We start from the raw sequence: 19,803 nt of genomic DNA, 5'->3' as shown, positions 1-19,803 counted from the left end.
TCATATCCCACTTATCCTTATTTGTATTATAGTGAATCTCAAATGAGTTAAATTGAGGAGGAAGAGAATTAAGAATGAACTGTATAAGGAAAGACTTATCAACATTCATACTTAATATTTTAAGTTTCGTAACTTTGTTAGTCATGTTGAGAATGTAATCCTGAATCCCTCGAGTGCTATCATACTAAGCTATAGTAAATTCTTTTATTAATGCATTAGCCAATAACTTATCAATATATTTGAATCTATCTTTAATAGCCCTTAAATATTTTCATACACTAGTTATAATCAGTAATAAAGTCATTATATTATTTACAATCATTATTTTTATAAACATTAAATAAAACTTATTAGATATTTTCTAAGTATTTATTTTATTAATATGTTTTATAGTATTTTCATTAGTCAAGTTTGCGAGCTTTTCAATGAGTAATGCTAAATCACAATCTAATACACCTAATATGAATTGGGCATACTCTAACTATTATGAATAATTTGATCCAGAGAGTACAAAGGTGTTGGAAGCATTAGAATGTATGGAAGGAAATATTACTGTAAAATATAGAATAACATTAATAATTTAAATTTCTAAGATATGATGAACTATTAATATCATTTATATTTCATATTTAAGTGAAATATTAACACTTAACAGTATCTATAGAGAACTGATATAATCCTTGTGGAATAGTATTGCTACCTTTCAGTATATAATCCTAAACTGTCAGGATTTCTAAACCAGTATTATCCTACCTAATCACATAATTATTTAAAATAGATTATCCTTTGAGATTATCTAAATCTTTTAATTATGTGTGATATTGTGAATATTATTTCTTTAATATTATTTAAAACTAGTTCTTTAATATAATTTTATAAGTTATTGGTCTAGGCTACTTTAGTGGCTAAAAGATCATTATAGTAATATAAAATATAGTTTAAAATATTCTATAAATGATAAGACTTTTATTGTAATTCGTATCCCATAAGCTTATCATCCTAGGCCACCTTAATAACTAACAATCAATTAGAACTTAGGGAGATGAGTTCAATGATAATAGAACAACTATAATAAGTATTAAAATTAATCAGTAAAAGAAAAAACTCATATGTTAACTGTAATCATGATAAAATATAAATCATGTCTTCATGTGAAAGATAAATATTATTTTATAATTTTAAATATATATATTTGAATAACTAAATAAATATCCAATAATAATAATTGAATTTTATTTACCACATGCAAAATACAATCAATAAGTCATATGATAAAACTATAAAAGAAACCATAATTTATATTTTTTATTTTCGTATAAAATCTTAAATTAAACGAATCAATTTTATTTAATTGGACAAGCCCAAAATTGGGCTAAGCATCAACCCAATTAAGTAAGTTAAAAATAAAAAATGATCAAGGTCAAAATAGATCAGAATTTTAAAATTTTTCACATTTGATCAAAACTAAATCCAATCAAATAACCGAAATATATCATGATTAAATTCAATCACAATAAAAAAATCATATTAATTAATTATATAATTGAGGATATGAATTAAAAATTCTCAATTTCATAAGGATAAAACTATAATTTTGCTATTCTAAAAAGAAGGACAAAATACTAGATGATATTAATAAAATATAGAAGGGCATAATTATAATTTGATTGAGAAACCCTAATCTCAAAAGAAAGGGCAAAATTATAATTTGATAAAATCCTAATCTGTCGCATCGCTTGTGCGATTGCCGTCGATGTGACCTTCGCCTGTACTTCCAACCCGACGTGCAATCACTCTCTGGGCATGGCCTTTGCCTGTGCATGGCTAAAGCTTGGGCACGGTTATTGTTTGTACATGGTCGTCGCGTGTGTGATTGGCCCAACGCTCAGTTTGCGGTTGTTGTCGGTGTGGCTACCGTGATGCATAATCAATCATGACATGCGACTCATCACTTGTGTGGCCACCTATATGCGGCTAATAGATCTACCACAGAGGGCCACACGCAACAGTGCTACTATAGTCGGTGCGGTTGGATGGTGATGCACAGCCATCGCTATCACGTGATCATCGAATTTCATGATACAAAAATCAAATCTCATGTCACCCGTAAGAAGACAACAGGATTGACTAGATAGGAATTTAGATTGACAATATATAAGGATCATTCATGCATTGTAAATAAGAAAATAATAGATTTAAGGTATTTGATTTTAAGAAACTAAACTCTGATACTAATTGTAAATATAAAATTAATTATATGCTATATGTTACGTAAAAATATTTAATGTCAGAATTGAAATCAAATAATAATAAATCAAATTTATGACGTGTACCTTTCAATGCTATCTGAAAAGAACTTTATCATTTCTGTAGGAGCATCGTCTTCGAATCCAAAAACCACTATCAATCCGGAAGGAGAACTAGACTCTCATTCTCTTTTCTTCCTATCTTTTCATAAGATCATTTAGATTGATAGATTAGGGACAATGAGGATAAGCGATGAATCGTAATCTCTTAATGATTATCATGTATCCATGTCCCATGTTCATGTCCATGTCCATCACGTCACACAGTGTAACCATGCCCGTTTAATCGCTAGAGGTCCTATCTATATACAGGTAAGAGCAGAGGATTCTATTATAATATAGGAGAGTTTCTCCTATTAGTAATTAGGAGAGTTTCTCCTATCAATAACATCATTTAAGAAATTTTATTATAATATAATTTTTTTTATTAATTATAACTTTTCATCTGTTCAATAATATATCTTATTCAATTAAAAAAAGATCCCAAAGATCGCATAATCTAACTCTGCATACCACATAAACTAATTTTTTAAGTTAGCAATATAAATTGATCATCTAATCATTTAATAACTATCAGCGCACGAGAACACCCTCAAACTTTTAATGAATAGTCGTTCCACCAAACTAATCATCTCATCATTAAGTTGGTCCAGAAAATTGACTGAACGGATAGGGGAGAGAACACACAAAGAAATTTAATTATCAATTTACATAGACACTCGAAATTCTGGTCCTTTAACTACTTTGATCATTAACTTATTCTTTAGTTGAGAAAAAAAGAAAGATCACTCATTATTAAACTCGAAATTTTAATTTTTTTTTGACTTGTGCTTTAATCATTAAGAAGTTTTTTCAAGAAAAAAAGACCACTTGTTATGAAAAGAATTGAATGATTCAAGTTCTACTTTAAGGCACAAACGAGTTTTGTAGTTTTACAAGTAATTCTCGTACGTGTAATGTGAGTTATTATTTTGATGAATTAATGGAAACAAGGAGACCGTATTAACCGGTCATCCGTTTGAGCCGATCTAATCTCCATCCGGTTCAACCGAACCGTACAGTTTTCAGTGGACCGTGGAACCCTCGAACCACAAAACGCCGGATGCCGGTGATGGCGGTCTCCTAGGGTTTTAGCACTCGGCTCCGCTCTCTCGCCCTCCCTCTTCTCCTCGCCTCGATCATGGTGAGAAACGAAGGCATACGATTCGTCTCCTCCTCCATCAAGATTCCTGCGGCCTCGTCGTGGCCCCCGTCATTCCGCCCACTCCTCCACTCCTCTCTTTTCGCGCGTCACACCCTCTCCTTCCACCTCGACCGGGCCAAAGAGGCGATCCACAGATTCCTCACCTCGCTTCCGAATAAATGGCCGCACCCTCCGTTGCTGTGCTTGTCGTCGCTCGCCATGGCACGGCCGGAGGCGGAGCCGAACCCCCGGCGGCACGGGAGGGAGGACGAGGAGCGGGTGCTCATCAGCGAGGTTCTGATACGGAACAAGGATGGGGAGATGCTGGAGAAGGCCGATCTGGAGGCGGCCGCCGCAGGAGCGCTCAAGTCCTGCCGGCCCAATTCGGCGCTCACGGTGCGAGAGGTGCAGGAAGACGTCCACAGGGTCATCCAAACCGGGTTGTTTTCCTTGTGCATGCCTGTTGCCTTCGACACCAGGGACGGTATCCGGCTGGTCTTTCAGGTAAAGATCCAAATCAATGGTATTTCTTGATTAATTTGGGTTCCGATATAAAAGGAAAAAGAGGACATTTATGGGAAAAAAAACAGATTTTCATTTGTTGATTGCTGCAATGGTTCCTATTTGTACCTGCTTCCGATTAATTTTATCAATGAAAAACCTTACTAGTTGCATAAATATGTCTTTGTTTTTACCCAAGACACTATAAACATATTTCATCGCATTTGAAAATTACTTAATTTCTAATCAATTGCCAAAATTATGTTCCTATAGTCCTACCATTTCAATCAACATTTGTTTTTACTTTCATCATCCGGGTGCCATCAAGAGCTAACATGTTAGGAAGTTTTAGACATTATTATTATCGTTGTAGTTGTAAAGTTTTCTTTGCTTGTTTGTTATTAGATTCCTATCACCAATCATTCATGGACATCGTTCCATGTATAATCATAGGATCCAGAGCTGATTGAATATGTGACCCTCAGTGAAACTAAAATGAAGACATATTGTTGCCAAAAGCCCAAAATAGTGAAGTGCATGTTTACAACTTCACATTCTGGTTGATAGCAAAAACAAACTCATTTTTATAATTTTTACCATTTTCAGTAGTATCCTGTTTATAAGAAATAATCACTGAGGACTGACTGTTTTTCTCAACTTGAACATGAATTTATGTAGTGGTACTGGGTTTGTTCTTATTGACATCTTGCTTTAACTTTTCCTAAACAATTTTGTTGTACAAAATTTTCATTCAATTTTCCTTTTAGGTCAATGTTAGTTCATCAGTGCACTGCATGGTTAATGAAGTCTAGCATGATATGTATTTTTTACCAGGTAGAACCTAATCAGGAATTCCGAGGATTGATTTGTGAGGGTGCAAATGTCCTCCCTTCAAAGATTTTGGAAGATGCTTTTCGTGATGGATATGGTAGGTTCTTGATGTAGTCTCATCTTTATGGGGGTTATCTTGCCACTACCTGCAGATGTTGCATTTGTTTGGACATGATTCAGAGCGACTTAAATGCACCTTGAGAATATAGTTTTAAAGAGCCAGTTTATATTGCTATAAAATGCTAGACAGAAGGATGTATCGAATTGCAAATTTTTGGTCAAGGTTCACGTATATTATCAGTGATTGTTAGAAAGGTTACGATGAATTTTACTTGTATGTTTCTTTATGTACTATATTAATATTCTTTTAGGGCTATGTCCCGCATTATCTCCAGCTTGTCCATTATTCACTACAATGATGATCCATGACGTTTGGCCTCGTCCCCTCTCCATTCATTTGATGTGTTGATGCTGCTTGAAATTATATCTAAATTTGGCATGTCTAACACCTGAGGTTTTACAAGTTGATATGACTATGTGATGTTTATACTAATATCTTGTAAATTTTTGCATTTGCATGTGAACCATCTTAATATTAATTAGGTTGAGATTCATTATTACGCTAGTGGTTTGTAATACAAGTGATCGATGGCAGGCTTTGTAATATTTAGTGGATTGTACTTTTCTTTTTGCTCCATTTACTTTTATCTAACTAAAGTTCTAAATTATTAATGTGCCATGTTTTTGTCAAGTTATGCAGGACAAATTGTAAACATAAGGCATTTAGATCAAGTGATCAATTCCATTAATGGGTGGTATCAAGAACGTGGGCTAACTGGATTGGTTGGTGAAGTCAACTCACCTGATGGTTTTTCTTTTGTTATATAGAGTTATATGCAATTAATAATATCACAAAGTAAGGCTTATGTCAATGCTCTGATGAACATATTAACCTGATAATCACAATTTAATTGTTTTTGCAGGTATCATATGCTGAGATCCTTTCAGGAGGGATAATTAGGTTAGAAATTTCAGAAGCTGAGGTCAATAACATCACCATTCGTTTTCTTGATAGAAAAACGTAAGAAACCTACCATTGAATGAATTTAGAACCTAAATACCGTAGGAACAACTTAATTTTTTATCTCCTGATAATTGTTTTTTTTCCTTTTCTTGATAATTAATTCAGAGGTGAACCAACTGAAGGGAAAACAAAACAGGAAACTATACTTCAACAGCTCATAACAAAAAAAGGGCAGGTCAAAATATGGCTGCATTTATGGTTTTGTATATTTTGGTCTACAACTTTTGATGTGCATTCACTTTATTATTATTATTATTATCTTTCTTAGGCCTTTGCTTTTTGCTCAGAAAAAATAAATCTCACAATTTGTGTTATTGGAAAGTTAGTGCAATGAAATAAATTCAGTCGGAGCCTTATTCTGCATTTGGCTGATAATTTAATCAAATAAGGCACTAGATCGTGTTTCATGTTCTAAATTAATGTCTTTTATTATATGCAACATTATTGAGTAGACAATTATATCATTGAAAGAAAATAGATGATTATGGAAGAGTAACATATGATAATAACTTTTTAGTGAACTTATACACATGCAAACTTTAGGTTAGCATATTACATGCTATGCATGTGCCATTGTAAAGGCCATGTCATATTATGCCTCTTGGTCCCAATGAACATGCACATTTTATGGTGCAAGCTAATCTGCTGTGACAGACTAGAAGTTTTTCGGAGGACGTGGCAGTAGCTCATTGGTAGAGCTTATTGGGCCCATCTTGGGTCTCCAGGAGTCAAAGTGTAGTCCAGAAATTAGGCTAAGGGCCGATGTGATCTTTATTATGTTGTTGAATGGACACCTGCCGCATCTTGACAATTTCAAAGGCCATATGACCAGAGACAGTTGAGCCTTCATTCTTTACATAAGCTGGTACATAGTGCACATCAGTGTTCTATGCTTTTACTTCTCTGGGGCAGTACTGCATGTTATCTCTTATTGAAATCACTGCAATGCTGGATTGATGTTACTGCATGTTTGTGTGAAGAAATTATGAAGTACATTATTGTCTGATAAAATTACTACGTCTAAGATGTCAAACAGATCGTGCACCCTTTTATATGTTCATTACATTTGTGAGTAATTGTCAGATAACAAACTTGACAGAAAGCAAATCTTGGTATTTTTTCTTAAAGAGACTCTTGAGTTCTATTAGCAGCAACGACTAGGATTTGTAATGGATTTATAATGTCTTCTTGACTATTTCATATTTTCTGTTCAACATTGCCTAAACAGGTATACAGTAGGTTACAGGGAAAAAGAGATGTTGAGACGATATTAACAATGGGAATAATGGAAGATGTTACAATTATTCCACAGCCTACTGCAAGTATTTGACACTCTCTGTTACTGGAAGATGTTTATTTTTTTTATGTCACATTAATATCAAACCAAATTTTTTATGATTTATCATATTTTCTTTTTGCAATTTCTACAATGGTCATGCTACTTTAATAACTTAAGAATTCCAGAGTATTGTCGGTTATCAAGTTGTATTGTTTTTTTCTTTTAACTATCAATATATTTTGTAAATTTTATTTTCTAGCTCTTCTTTGTTCTTTATAGAAATTTTTGACATCTTTTCTCATGTTTTACCCAGAATATAAATAATATGACCTTTTTTGCTTCACTTAATTAAAAAAAAATAATGCTGTTTACTTATTTTTCAAATACTTGCTAAATACAGAATTGTGGTGCTAGTGTTAGCTTTGGTTGTCTTCTATCTCAATGGACCCTAACTAATTATACTCTTATTTTGAATTAGATCCACGGAAGGTTGATTTAGTTATGAATCTTGTAGAACGTCCTAGTGGTGGTTTCTCTGCAGGTGGTGGAATTTCAAGTGGGTAAGTGATGTTAAGGGGAAGTATTCATTTGAATTTGGTTCTACAACAATGCGCATAATGGTAGCAATAATTACTTGGTGGTATGTGTAGGATAACAAGTGGACCCCTTTCAGGACTGATCGGCAGGTAATGTTTATTACCTTGTTTTATTCACCAATGAACTATTTTTCTTGCTTTTTGCATGACATCAACCATGAAGTCAATGATCCCTATGCTTGTAGTGCCATCAGCTATGTAAGTGCATGAATTTACCTCAGTACACTGTGTAATCAAATATATTTTAGAACAATTAAAATCCATGGATGTTGAACTTCTCTGCTTCTCAAAGCTCAGGTATTATGCTCTTGTAGTTTTAAGGTTTTGATGCTTTGTTTTTTAATTCTTAAGTTCTTCAAAAATATTCTTTGCCTCTTCATTATTCTCACAGCCTAAATATATTTGGTAATGTAGTTTTTCTTATTCCTTTGCTATGTGGCAATCAAGGTTTGTCGTACCGGACTGTACCGCCCGGTACGGGCGGTATGTACCGGTCCGACAGGCTAGCGGTACGCGGACCGTCCTGTACCGGTCCGCCCGTACCGAGCACTGTAGCAGTGCACTGTAGCAGTGTAGCACTGCTACAGTGCTCGGTACACCTGAGTGTACCGCTCGGTACACCTGGGTGTACCGAGCGGTATACCGTACCGTACCGGTACCGAGCCTGTGTCGAAACGCCGGTACGGTACGGTACGGCGAACCTTGGTGGCAATATCTATTGGCCATGTGTTTCTCTATTGTTATATGGTATGTTTCAAGGTCTTTTGAACAAGGTTTGTCGTACCGAGGCATACTGCTCTGTACGGGCAGTATGTACCAATTCGACTGAGGACTGGGATAGGTAGTACATTAGTATGTCCCTTCATACTGTGTTGGTACACTTGGTACAGCTTGATATGTATCGTACCGAGAGTTGGTTGGTACATTGGTATGGACCAGTAAGGGGAACCATGATTTTGAAGTATTTTTGGTATTTCAAAATGAGCCTGAAATCAACTATTTGTATGGAAATATAGATACTTTTGGTTGAAAGCTTTGTCATAGCAAATGACCATAGTAGTTATTAATTTATATTACATAACTCTTATTTGCATGTTAGGAAGGAAGAGATAAAACAGCATTTATGTTAATTTTTTATTTTGAATACTTGATTTAACATTTATTCAAAGCCAAACTCTTCCTTGATAGAGTCATTATTATTAGTTGTGCTAAGATGTTAGGCATGTATTAACGTCAATCATGTTTTCTATTTGATTATTTTAAATAAGCCTTTACTAGCAAATGTGAATTGATGAGATCCTTACATTTATTTACAAAAAAGTACATGTGTAAAAATTGTGATAAGAAGACAGTGCTATTGTAGTTTGTTAGTGTATGTACTGTTGAATTACCTCTACTTGGATGGTCATGCATAAGTGGTTAAGCAAGCAAGCGGCTAATGATTTATCATACATGCATAGTATTATTGAAATATTCCCAAAGTAGATGGTACAGCCTTGAAATTAATTAAATTTGTTTACAGTCTCAATTGACCTCCAGACTTTGTCAAATTGAATCCATATGATCTGCTGTTCTATTTTTTCATTTTGTTGCAGCTTTGCTTATTCTCATAGAAATCTATTTGGGAGGAACCAAAAGCTCAATCTTTCACTAGAAAGGGGGCAAATCGACTCGATATTTCGCATAAATTATACTGATCCGTGGATAAATGCAGACAATAAAAGAACATCCAGGACAATCATGGTTCAGGTAATTATATCGATTAGATATATGTTTTTGACAATCAATCATCTTTCCTTCTTGTTATCAGAATTCTCGGACTCCTGGAACACTAGTACATGGAAATAATCAATCTGATCATGGTGGCCTAACCATTGGACGAGTTACTGCTGGAATTGAATACAGTCGACCTTTTAGACCAAAGTGGAGTGGTACCGTTGGTCTTATTTATCAGGTATATAGTTTAGATCCTATTGTTCGTTTCTGGTACTAGCCTGCTGCATATGACACCATTTATTTATTTGTCTGATACATGTATAACTGATGTATATATACATATTGTGTTATATGGATATTTGGATTAGAGTTTTTAATTTCGAATGATACTGCCCATACTGGGCGGTACATACCGGTCTGCCAATAGACCGGTACACGGACCGCTACTGGGCGGTACCATCGATTGGGGCTGTTTTCGTCCCATTACTACCCCAAATCAGATGGTGATAGTCGATTTCAACCGTCGCCGGCTGCTACCAGGCGGTATTAGCCTAGGGAGAAGGAAGAAGAGGGAGAAGAAAAGGGAGAACCTAGAGATCCGGCGTCGCTCTCCCTCGATGATCCTGATCTATCATCGCCCTCACAAACTGGATGTTGCAAATGAGATGTTGCCTCCTCGTCTGAGGCGACGAGGCCTCGACGTCGTCGACGACTTCTAATCCACATGGGAAGAAGCCTCGGCGTGGGGAGAAGAAGCCTCTGCGTGGGGAGAAGAAACCTCTGCAACGTCGGCGACTTCTCCTAATCCGCACGGGGAGAAGAAACCTCGGCGATGTCACCGAGGTTTCGAGGTTTTCTTCTCCCCACGTGGGGAGAAGAAACGACGCGACGTCGCCTCAACGTTGTCCCCCCTTTTTTTTTAACTTTTTTGATATATATATATATATATATATATATATATATATATATATATATATATATATATATATATATATATATATATATATATATATATATATATACGTCGAGTAGTATGCCAGAGCATATCGCTTGGTATACTCATACCATACTGTACCGAGCTGAACTCGATACTCCGGTATGGTATGAAATCACGAACCTTGATATGGATTATATAATTTGGTAATAGTACTTGTATTTGGTGTTTGTACAACATATGTCCCTTTGTTGTCATCAGGATATGGAAAAATTCACATTTTTACTATTGCAATGTTGAACCTCCAGATTTCCTGAACATGGGAAAATAGTTTTACAACTTCTCATTTGGAATTTCATGTACTTGTGTTTGCTTGTAAGTTTGAAAAGACAATAGTCTAGATAATTAATATGAAATGGCAAAATTGCCATTACTGTCCATGGGTAAGTGATCTGAACATCAAGTAGTAAGCGCACTAATGATATCAGTCTGTATGATCTGAAAATTAATTTTATTGTGTCTGAAACATAAACTGTTTACCAGTAAGTTTTCTAAAGACACTGGAACTATATGATTTGCTTCCAAGATATTTATCATCCACATGGAAACTGGATTATAACTCCTTGATCCTCATCATGATTTGAATACGCTAGAGTTACTGTTCTAATATTTTTTAATATTCATAATTTCTTATATCCAGTATGGATTATTTTTGGGATTTTTTAACCTCTTTCACTTAATTACTGATGCCTTTGTTTGGTTCACTTGGATTAGTAGGATTCTTTTATCTGATGTGGGATCTCAGGCTTCACAGGCACCACTAACACTGTCCAAATTGTGCTTTTCTTTGGCATCAATGTTTCTACATTGTATAATATCAATGACTGATGCTCTGGTGTCATACATGCAGTGGTGTATTTTTCTGCTCGGGAATCCATGAGAGCTTTGCACCAAATAAACCGTTTCAGTTTTCCAATCACACAACCTGAAACTGGTTCAAGTAACTGAAAAACCAACTGAACTGCACAGATCACTTGGTTGAATTCATTAGTCAGATTTTATTATCCAAGAAATTAGATACTTACCCTATGCCAAATCTTTATTATTTTTTATTAGTCTAGGCACTAGAAGATGAGAGCAAAATTTTTAGCATTAAAGAAGTCATGGCAGCATTCTGACGACCTCATTGAGCTTCTGCTCTTGGATTGATGACCTCATCTCATCTCTCAATATATTTCTTGGAATGGAAAATTTGCAAAGTGTTGACGTGTTGTGGCACGGTGGCATTAACAAATGCTCCAGTTAAGCTGAAATTGAAACTGATCCAATCTTAAAGAAAATAGCCGAACCAAACTTAACTAGATCCTCCAGTTCAGCTGGGTTTTTCCAATTTTTTGGTTGGTTTAACAGTTCATCATATTTGTTGCATGAAGAGCCTGGCACCACATGGACTTTTATACCATCCGATATACAGGGGAATTATGACGATCACATCAAGTTTAACTTACGTAGCATAAGGCAACTTGAATTTCTACCATTTATAAGAGAGAAGCAAAAGCTAAGATCTTATGATGTCAACAAAATTTAAGATCTTAGTATGTAATTCTTGATTCACTCGTCTTTTCTCTTGTTTGTACTTTTATTTCTGCTCCCTAATGTATATTGCAATTTATACTGTGTTAGCGTGCTGGTGCTCGTGATGATAAAGGTGAACCCATTATAAAAGACTTCTACAGCAACCCATTAACTGCTAGGTATCTAGTTCTTCATTTACCTCTCAGTGGCAATCTGAGCCTCAGTGTTTAATAAATATGCTGCAATTTCTTTGTATATTGTTGTACACTTTGTAGTTAAGTGTTTTGGAATCTTATATTTTTGTTCACATGATATTTCAGTGGCAATGCTTATGATGAAATGCTGATTGCAAAGTTGGAAAGTGTCTATACAGATTCTGGTGATCGTAGCTCCTCAATGGTCGGTCTTCTTTTAGCCTTTAATTTAATTATGTTAGATGATTTCATTGGCCTGATTGTTATTTGATCTTCCATTGTCATTTTACTTCCAGTTTGTGCTCAACATGGAACAAGGACTTCCCTTCCTTCCCGAGTGGCTGTATTTCAACAGGGTCAGTGCTCGTGCTAGACAAGGCTATGAACTTGGGCCTGCACGCCTTATGCTTAGGTATGACTCTTTAGTGATATTTTAGCACTATGAATATTGTTGATATAAGATGAATATGAGTGAATGTACGTTGTGACTGTGGAAAGCCAGAAAATTTCTATTTTTGGATGGTGATTTGTTTTCTTATAACTACAGGAATGGATAGTATTTTCAGAAGCTTTACAATTACTTTTTTGGGCCACAACTTGAATATATAATTACTTGAGCAAAATCTATATGCAGTTTTGCCATGAGGAATGTTTATTATACTTGTACATCTCATGATACACTCCTTGTAAGTAATATTCATACTTGGACTGACATACACCCTGTGAATGTGAACAGGAAGCCTGCAATGGCTAAATGGTGGTGTGTGAACTACTTTAAACTGATTAAGATCAATCAAGTAGTTCAATATAATCATAGTGACTTTTGGTTTTTGAGGAATGTTTGACTATTTTGATAAGTGGAATATATTGTGTAACATATGGCAAGTGGGGTTTTTGTTATTCTTATGTGGAACTTCATTTTTAGGAATGTTGGACTTAAAACAATTGGGCTTGTGAAATAAGGTTGCCTATTCATGCTCTTTCTCTTGTGCTTTTAATTCATTCCATCATATTTATGGATTGGATTTTGGGGTCATCTGATAGAAGCCACAACTATTTGAAAAAGTTCTTTACAAATCTAGAATTTATTATTCATACCTTGTGCAAGTCAGACATAACCAGTGATTTAAAAAGTGCTAGGCGCCAAGGTTCAAAAATGCCCGAGGCGCTAGGCGCTTGCCCGAGCGAAGTGAGGCGCTAAAATATAAAAATATATAATATAATTAATAAATATAATTATTTATATTTTTAAATAAAAATATGTTATTAAATTAATCTAATAAATACAAATACTATTACTAGTATATAGTATACTGTTAACATTATACTATCGAAAGAGGAGAAGAGTGTAAGGGAAGAGTCGGAAGACCGAGGGTGTTGACTGAGAAGAGCGGGAGCGGCAACTGCGAGCGATGACAGTAGCAGCGGCAACAGCGAGCAACGATAGCGAGAGCGGCAAGCGGCGACAGTGGCACCGGCAGCAGCGAGCAACGGGAGAGGGAGTGGAAGCGACGAGCGGAGACAGTGGTAACGGTAGCAGCGAACAGTGGGAGCGGGAGCGGAAGCGGCGAGCGGAGACAGTGGCAACGGTAGCAGCGACAACAGGAGCGGGAGCGGCGACAGTGGGAGCGACAGCGGTAGCGGTGAGCAGCGGCAGCGAGAGTGGTGAGCGGCGACAGCGAGCAGCTACGGTAGTCGCGTGAACGGCGAGCATGGCTAGGGTTGGGGAAGTCACGCTGATATTGGTGCTTTAGTTGGTTCGTTTGAACCAACTAAAGCACCGGAGATCTAACCAAACCTCAAACGCTGGTTCGGTCGCCTGGTTTAACCCAGGCGCTCGCCCGAAGTGCCCGACGCCTGGGCTCGAGCGAGCGCCCAGGCGGTGCCTCTTTGAAGCGCGCCGCCTGGAAATGAGGCTCGAGCGCCTAGGCGAGTGCCCGAGCGCCTTTTTAAATCACTGAACATAACCTATATTAAAATGCTTGAGTAGGAATTAACAAACACAGTCAATGTTCTAATGACCAGAAAACATTATCATATTTTCTTTTGTGGACTTGGGAGATGATCAATGTTCCATATTCATGTTTGTGCTTTGTGCGGGACACATTATTTAAAGTACAACTCAGTGCATCAAATGATTGACCTGAAAAGGCAAGAAAATTTATACTCATGCAGAAAAGAAAAATAAATGTACATTTAAAGGATTCAAAAAGAGTATGCATATTCTCCTAAGGTGGGAAGATAGGTCAATGATGTGCTTTACTAGCATAGAAAAATAAAGATTTTTTTTTATCTGATGATGAGAAAGATGTTGAAAGCCCTTATATTATAATAAGATAGGGAAAAAAGGTATAGTCTAAAGCCTGTCAGTGGGTTGAAAACTAGTGACTTTAACCCTGTATCCTGTAACCCACATCTTAATATCTTAATTAGAAAATCATTATTACAAGTGATAGCACATTGTTTAGAACTTATGAACTGTCATTTTACTTAGATGAGGAAATGCAAGCAAAGGTAATCGATGAGGTAATGCAAGCAAAGGTATCCTTGCCTTTTCCCTTTAACCATATTAACTTCATATATTAACTTCTGCTGTGGTTCATGACACAGTGCTCTATGTGTGCTTGTGCACTTGGGATGGTAACAGCAACAATGGTGGTCCATGAGAACAAAATTCTTTTACTAATAAAAAAAGGAAATAACATAAGCATAGGTTTAGAATTTATGGTTCAGACGCCTATTGGTCGGCATTCAAGCAATTTTAGCATGTAAGATCTTTATAAATAAATGTGTTTGCTTGATCTCAGATGTCTAATATGGATTTGAATGCTTTGAATGGTTCAATTCTAATGAACATTTAAGCAACTGCATTGGTAAGAGTTAATGGCTCCCATGAGACAACTAGGGTGAAGATGATTCATAGATGACAACTTTGATGGATCATATTTCAGTACTTCATGCTAGCTGCTAAGGATCTCAAGTCATGCCTTTACTTTTTGTGGTCATTGTTAAGTTGCATCACTTAGATGATTGAACATCTATATTTTAACCACTAGAAAAGGAAATGGAAGTGATCTCATCAACTACAGGTATGTTTGTTAAAAATTCCTATACAGCATGCCACATTCCTTATTTATGAACCCCTTTTTTCTTTTATGATTTTCATCTCATAAGTAAGAAATAGGAGATAGTGTAGTTAGTATATGGCAACCTTTTTGATGTACATCTAATTCTTTCTGACTCTGTTAATTATAAAACATTCAGCTGATTTTGCTACTACATTCCATGCACAAACAACTCCATACATATAAAAATACTAACCTGCTTCTGTGGATCACAGTGTTTCTGGAGGCCATGTGTTTGGCAAGTTTTCTCCTCATGAAGCATTTGCTATTGGTGGGACAAACAGCGTAAGAGGTTATGAAGAAGGTGCAGTAGGTTCTGGCCGTTCATATGCTGTTGGCAGTGGAGAAATCTCCTTTGGCATGGTAAGTTTTGAGTTTTGTTTATTCTATAATGTACTTTCAATGTAATTGTGAGCCATTAACTGGAATAGAATAATGGAGAAGCATTAATAGGAAAGTATTATATCTGCTTAAATCACTTGTATTTTAATACTATTTAAGTGACCATTTCAATTATAAGAAATATGGAAATAATTAGGTACTAGTTGGTATCTATGGCTTGTGTCTGCCCCATTGCAAGTTTAGGTTCATATATAACTTGTAACATTGCTAAAACATTCTTCATACTTGTCTCTCCCAATACCATGACAGCTTTAATGTTTAATATCTTACAGCATCTGTTACAATGTTGACGTAGAGGAATAATCTTGATGGGGTATAGTTGGATATTAAATCACTTGAGCCTTTTTGCTTCTGCTGACTGCCTTTAGAACTGATACACCAACTTTGGCTGCTGCCACAACACTCAGAATTTGGTAGACAAAGTGATTCAAGTCTGCCCAAGCCATCTAGTTGCCTGGAAGCAAAGATGCCAACAACTTAAGATTGCAGCGAGAAATTAAAGAGAGTGCATACCTCATCTAAAAACATCCATTGTTTGGAAGTTAACCTCTTTTGATTGCTTGAACCTCAAAATGATAAGATACACCTTTGGTGTTATTTCTGTCACAAAGTTTGAATGTGATTCATAGCAGTCTCTGGGACCCTCGGACAACCCTCGTAGCTGTTGTGTTTGTCAATTCTAATCGCAAGTCTCATCTTCACATTCTTGCATCAACTTTTTTCTATTCTTGTTTGTAGTATGGGCCACTGGAAGGTGTGCTGTTTGGAGACTATGGAAGTGATCTTGGTTCAGGTCCTACGGTGCCTGGTAAGTCTACGACTAAGAAATTTAAACTTCTCTTCTACATTTGAAGGGTTCAGTAATATATCATAAGTATATTCTGATGATAAATCAAGCAAGGTCCAAAAAGCCTCCTACCTTATGATTTGCTTCCTGGAGGAAAGTAGGAGTCAATTAAGTTCCATTTAATGCAGTATACTGTGTGTAGGTAGATATGATATTTCCAGTGATTTGGTAAATACATAAGAATGGAAAAATTAATATTGCTATCTTGCTTGCTGACCCTCGTGTTGTACAGGTGATCCGGCTGGGGCACGGGGGAAGCCAGGCAGTGGTTTCGGTTATGGGATTGGTATTCGTGTGGATTCACCGTTGGGGCCTCTCCGCCTTGAGTATGCATTTAATGATAAAAATGCAAGGAGGTTCCACTTTGGAGTAGGATATCGCAACTAGATGATGCCCTCGGACTTTCAGCTACTACAAAATCTCCACTTTGGAGTTGGATATCACAAGTAGATGATGCCCTTGGACTTTCAGCTACTACGGAATCTCCACTTTGGCATTGGATGTCGCAATTAGATGATGCCCTCGGACTTTCAGCTACTACGGAATCTTTCATATTGTATGTATAATCTTTCTGACGCATGCAGCTGCAGTTTTGATAATCTAGTGTATGTGGACAACATCAACCGTGTAGATCTCAAGGTATGCAACTATGAACTATTTTTGTCTTCAGTCGAAACAGAAGTTTGCTACATAGTGGAGAGAGCCAGTTATCTTTCTTGGCTTGCAATCTTGACTTACATGATGCTTTGAAATCAGATTATTATTCTTTCAGAAATTTTATTCCAACCTTGTACATGATGCACTTGACGGTACTCTGTGTTGCAGAGGATCGGTGCCGAATCCACAAGAAAAACTGTTTCAGAGTTCAAAGCACGAGAGATCACCAAAGACCACATTAAAGCCTTAGGAAGTGGGCACTCGGCCTATGGGGTCGGTAGTATTGACTGCTTCGAAGAGGATGACGAGTTGTCGTCTGTGATCGAGTGAGAGCAGTCGTTGTGAAACAGGGCTATCCATCTTCGTATCCTATCGACCAAACTTCAATGGCCAACCAGAGGTTGCCACTTCACTTCCCTAGTCAAACCTTCACATAACACGACCCTTGTGAAACAGGGTTATCCATTTTTATCTTCTTCATGCTTATTGCCAACTTGACTCTCCAGACCATTTTTATCATCTTTTTCGGATTTGGGCTAGTCACCATTTCTCACTCCCTTGGTTCGACCCCACTTCTCCTCTAAAGAGGCTACAGTTGTTATTGTGAGGGAGGGAGGCTATCCCTTCGAGGGTAGTTTCCTCGATTAGTGGAGCCCAACAATCTACGAATACTAGATTGTTTTATTTGTCTTCGATATCTGACTTTGTTCTTTATTCCTCACAGAGATCTCATTCGAAGACTCTTCTATGTTATTTACAAGAAGGATAAAAAGATAAATATGTTAACAAATCATCCCAAACGAGAGAGAGGAATGAGCCTAGAGAGCAATCGAGGCTCTTGTCAAGGTACCATACTAGAGGAGGAGAGGTGGTCCTTAGTTTTAGTAGCCCATTGGAAGCATTTGATTGATCATTCACCCTCCTATAAAAGCCAAAGGAGATAGATTGAAGGCACCTCCCGCTCTCAAGGTGCCATGGAGTAAGCTCCCCACTCATCCTCTAAGAGGAAGCATCAAGATAGCCCAACACTCGTAGGCTGATGTCAAAACAATGTCCCGCATCCCTCTTGGGCTAATTGAGTGCTCCAGCTTGACTTTTTATATATGAACTCTATCCAATTAAGCAGGATGAGTTCATGTGCCAATTGTTAGGCTGCTAGGCTGATCTTACGAAGGATGAGTTCTCATTTGCGGGCGATATAGTGGAACTAAAGGGTTATGCATTCGAGCGTTACGAATGGGTTGTATTCATGAGACAGAGTCCCTCAACGATGCCCAAAAGCAGGTGATGACAACATTGAGCTCTTGAGATCTTGGGTTTGACACCTTTGACTTCTGTATTGGTTTTGACTAATGTCAATTTCTTTGTGTCCTTGGGTTTGGTGCCTTTGACTTCTTTATTAGTTTTGGCTAGTGTTAATTTCTATATTGCAAGGGCATCAGTTCATGATAGTGGTACTCGACCAAGCATCTATCACCTTAGCCATGATGATGGCCCTCCTTTGGAGCAAGAATAGCACCAAATTAGGCTAATTAAGGTAGATTATCCTATAATGGAGAATATGTTAGGATTAAGAGAACTAAGAGGAGGGGTGGGGGGGGGGAGGGGTGGGAACTTTAACGTTTGTACGATGAAAGCATTTTCGATGAAAATCGTTTCGGAAAGTTCTTCAACTTAAAACTAAACAAAAGTATAGTTGAAGTAAAGCAACGAAAGCAGTTTGCAGTTAAGATAGAGAGCAGAATGTAAATGCAAACCGAGATTTAGAGTGGTTCGGTCAATCTTGACCTACATCCACTTTTGGCTTCCTCTTCCGATGAGGTCACCGACATCCACTAGAGGCCTTCCTTCAATAGGCGAAGGCCAACCACCCTTTCACAGCTTTACTCTTTTTGACAGGCTTAGGAGACAACCCTTACAGATTTTCACTCCTCTCTTGAATGATCAAAACTTAGAAGAAAAGAGGGAGAAGAATATCTAGCATTTTACAATAATTTTAAGCTCTCAAATTCTCAGAATAAATGCAAGCTTTCGGTGTCCTTTTATGCAGGAAAGGGTGGGGTTTACATAGGCCCCAATTAGTTTGAATTTGGAGCTCAAAAGTGTCATCTCCTAGATTTTCAGGGTCCTGGCGGTACCACTGCCAAAACTGGATGGTACCACTGCCTGACACTACTCAAAGACCGAGCTCAGGCGGTACCACTGCCTGGCTTCACTCAGAGACCGAGCTTAAGTGGTACCACTGCCTGACAGGGGTGGTACTACTGCCTGACTTCTCTTAGAGACTGAGCTTCTAGGCGGTGCCACCGTCGGCCAGGAAATCTGGGTCCGAATGGGCTGATTCATTCGGCCCAATTTGGGTTTGTCAAGGGTCCAATTAGCCCCAGATTAAGTTAATGGGATCACCTCCCATTCTTAACTTAATCTTCATGCTAACTATGATATTTAAGACATTAATACTACAACTCGTGTTTCGATGCGTTAATCGCTTCTTCCGACGAGCTTTCGGTGAACTTTCGGTGAACATCCGATGAACCCTCGGCGATGCTCCGACGGACTTTCAGCAAACTCCT

General features: G+C 37.1%; 1 protein-coding gene across 2 annotated transcripts; it reads left to right on the top strand.

Annotated features, from left to right (window-relative positions):
• Positions 1-3,412: 3,412 nt before the first annotated feature.
• Positions 3,413-17,310, top strand: LOC135584229 (outer envelope protein 80, chloroplastic-like). 2 transcript variants are annotated; one of them, XM_065083506.1, is made up of 16 exons: positions 3,413-3,993; positions 4,825-4,918; positions 5,582-5,664; positions 5,805-5,902; positions 6,011-6,080; positions 7,134-7,227; positions 7,663-7,744; positions 7,835-7,870; positions 9,376-9,529; positions 9,591-9,734; positions 12,114-12,184; positions 12,326-12,404; positions 12,496-12,611; positions 15,540-15,687; positions 16,465-16,534; positions 16,806-17,310. In XM_065083506.1, the coding sequence occupies exons 1-16, from the start codon at positions 3,487-3,489 to the stop codon at positions 16,958-16,960; spliced, it is 2,001 nt and encodes a 666-aa protein (XP_064939578.1). In that variant the 5' UTR covers positions 3,413-3,486; the 3' UTR covers positions 16,961-17,310. The 2 variants fall into 2 exon arrangements, with proteins under 2 accessions (XP_064939578.1, XP_064939579.1); XM_065083507.1 differs by lacking the exon at positions 4,825-4,918 and having other exon boundaries at positions 3,660-3,993; positions 5,574-5,664.
• Positions 17,311-19,803: the final 2,493 nt, after the last annotated feature.

The sequence above is a fragment of the Musa acuminata genome, chromosome BXJ1-9, assembly GCF_036884655.1.
Source record: "Musa acuminata AAA Group cultivar baxijiao chromosome BXJ1-9, Cavendish_Baxijiao_AAA, whole genome shotgun sequence".
Classification (NCBI taxonomy): Eukaryota; Viridiplantae; Streptophyta; class Magnoliopsida; order Zingiberales; family Musaceae; genus Musa; species Musa acuminata.
This window is presented reverse-complemented; position numbering and strand designations above follow the sequence as displayed.

What these genes read in the sequence shown, in the direction of transcription:
- LOC135584229 (XM_065083506.1), top strand. Translation starts at nt 3,487, where the DNA reads ATGGTGAGAAACGAAGGCATACGATTCGTCTCCTCCTCCATCAAGATT. An exon ending in AACGTGGGCTAACTGGATTG is followed by an intron (nt 5,665 to 5,804) that starts GTTGGTGAAGTC and finishes TTGTTTTTGCAG; the next exon opens with GTATCATATGCTGAGATCCT. An exon ending in CCGTTGGTCTTATTTATCAG is followed by an intron (nt 9,735 to 12,113) that starts GTATATAGTTTA and finishes ATACTGTGTTAG; the next exon opens with CGTGCTGGTGCTCGTGATGA.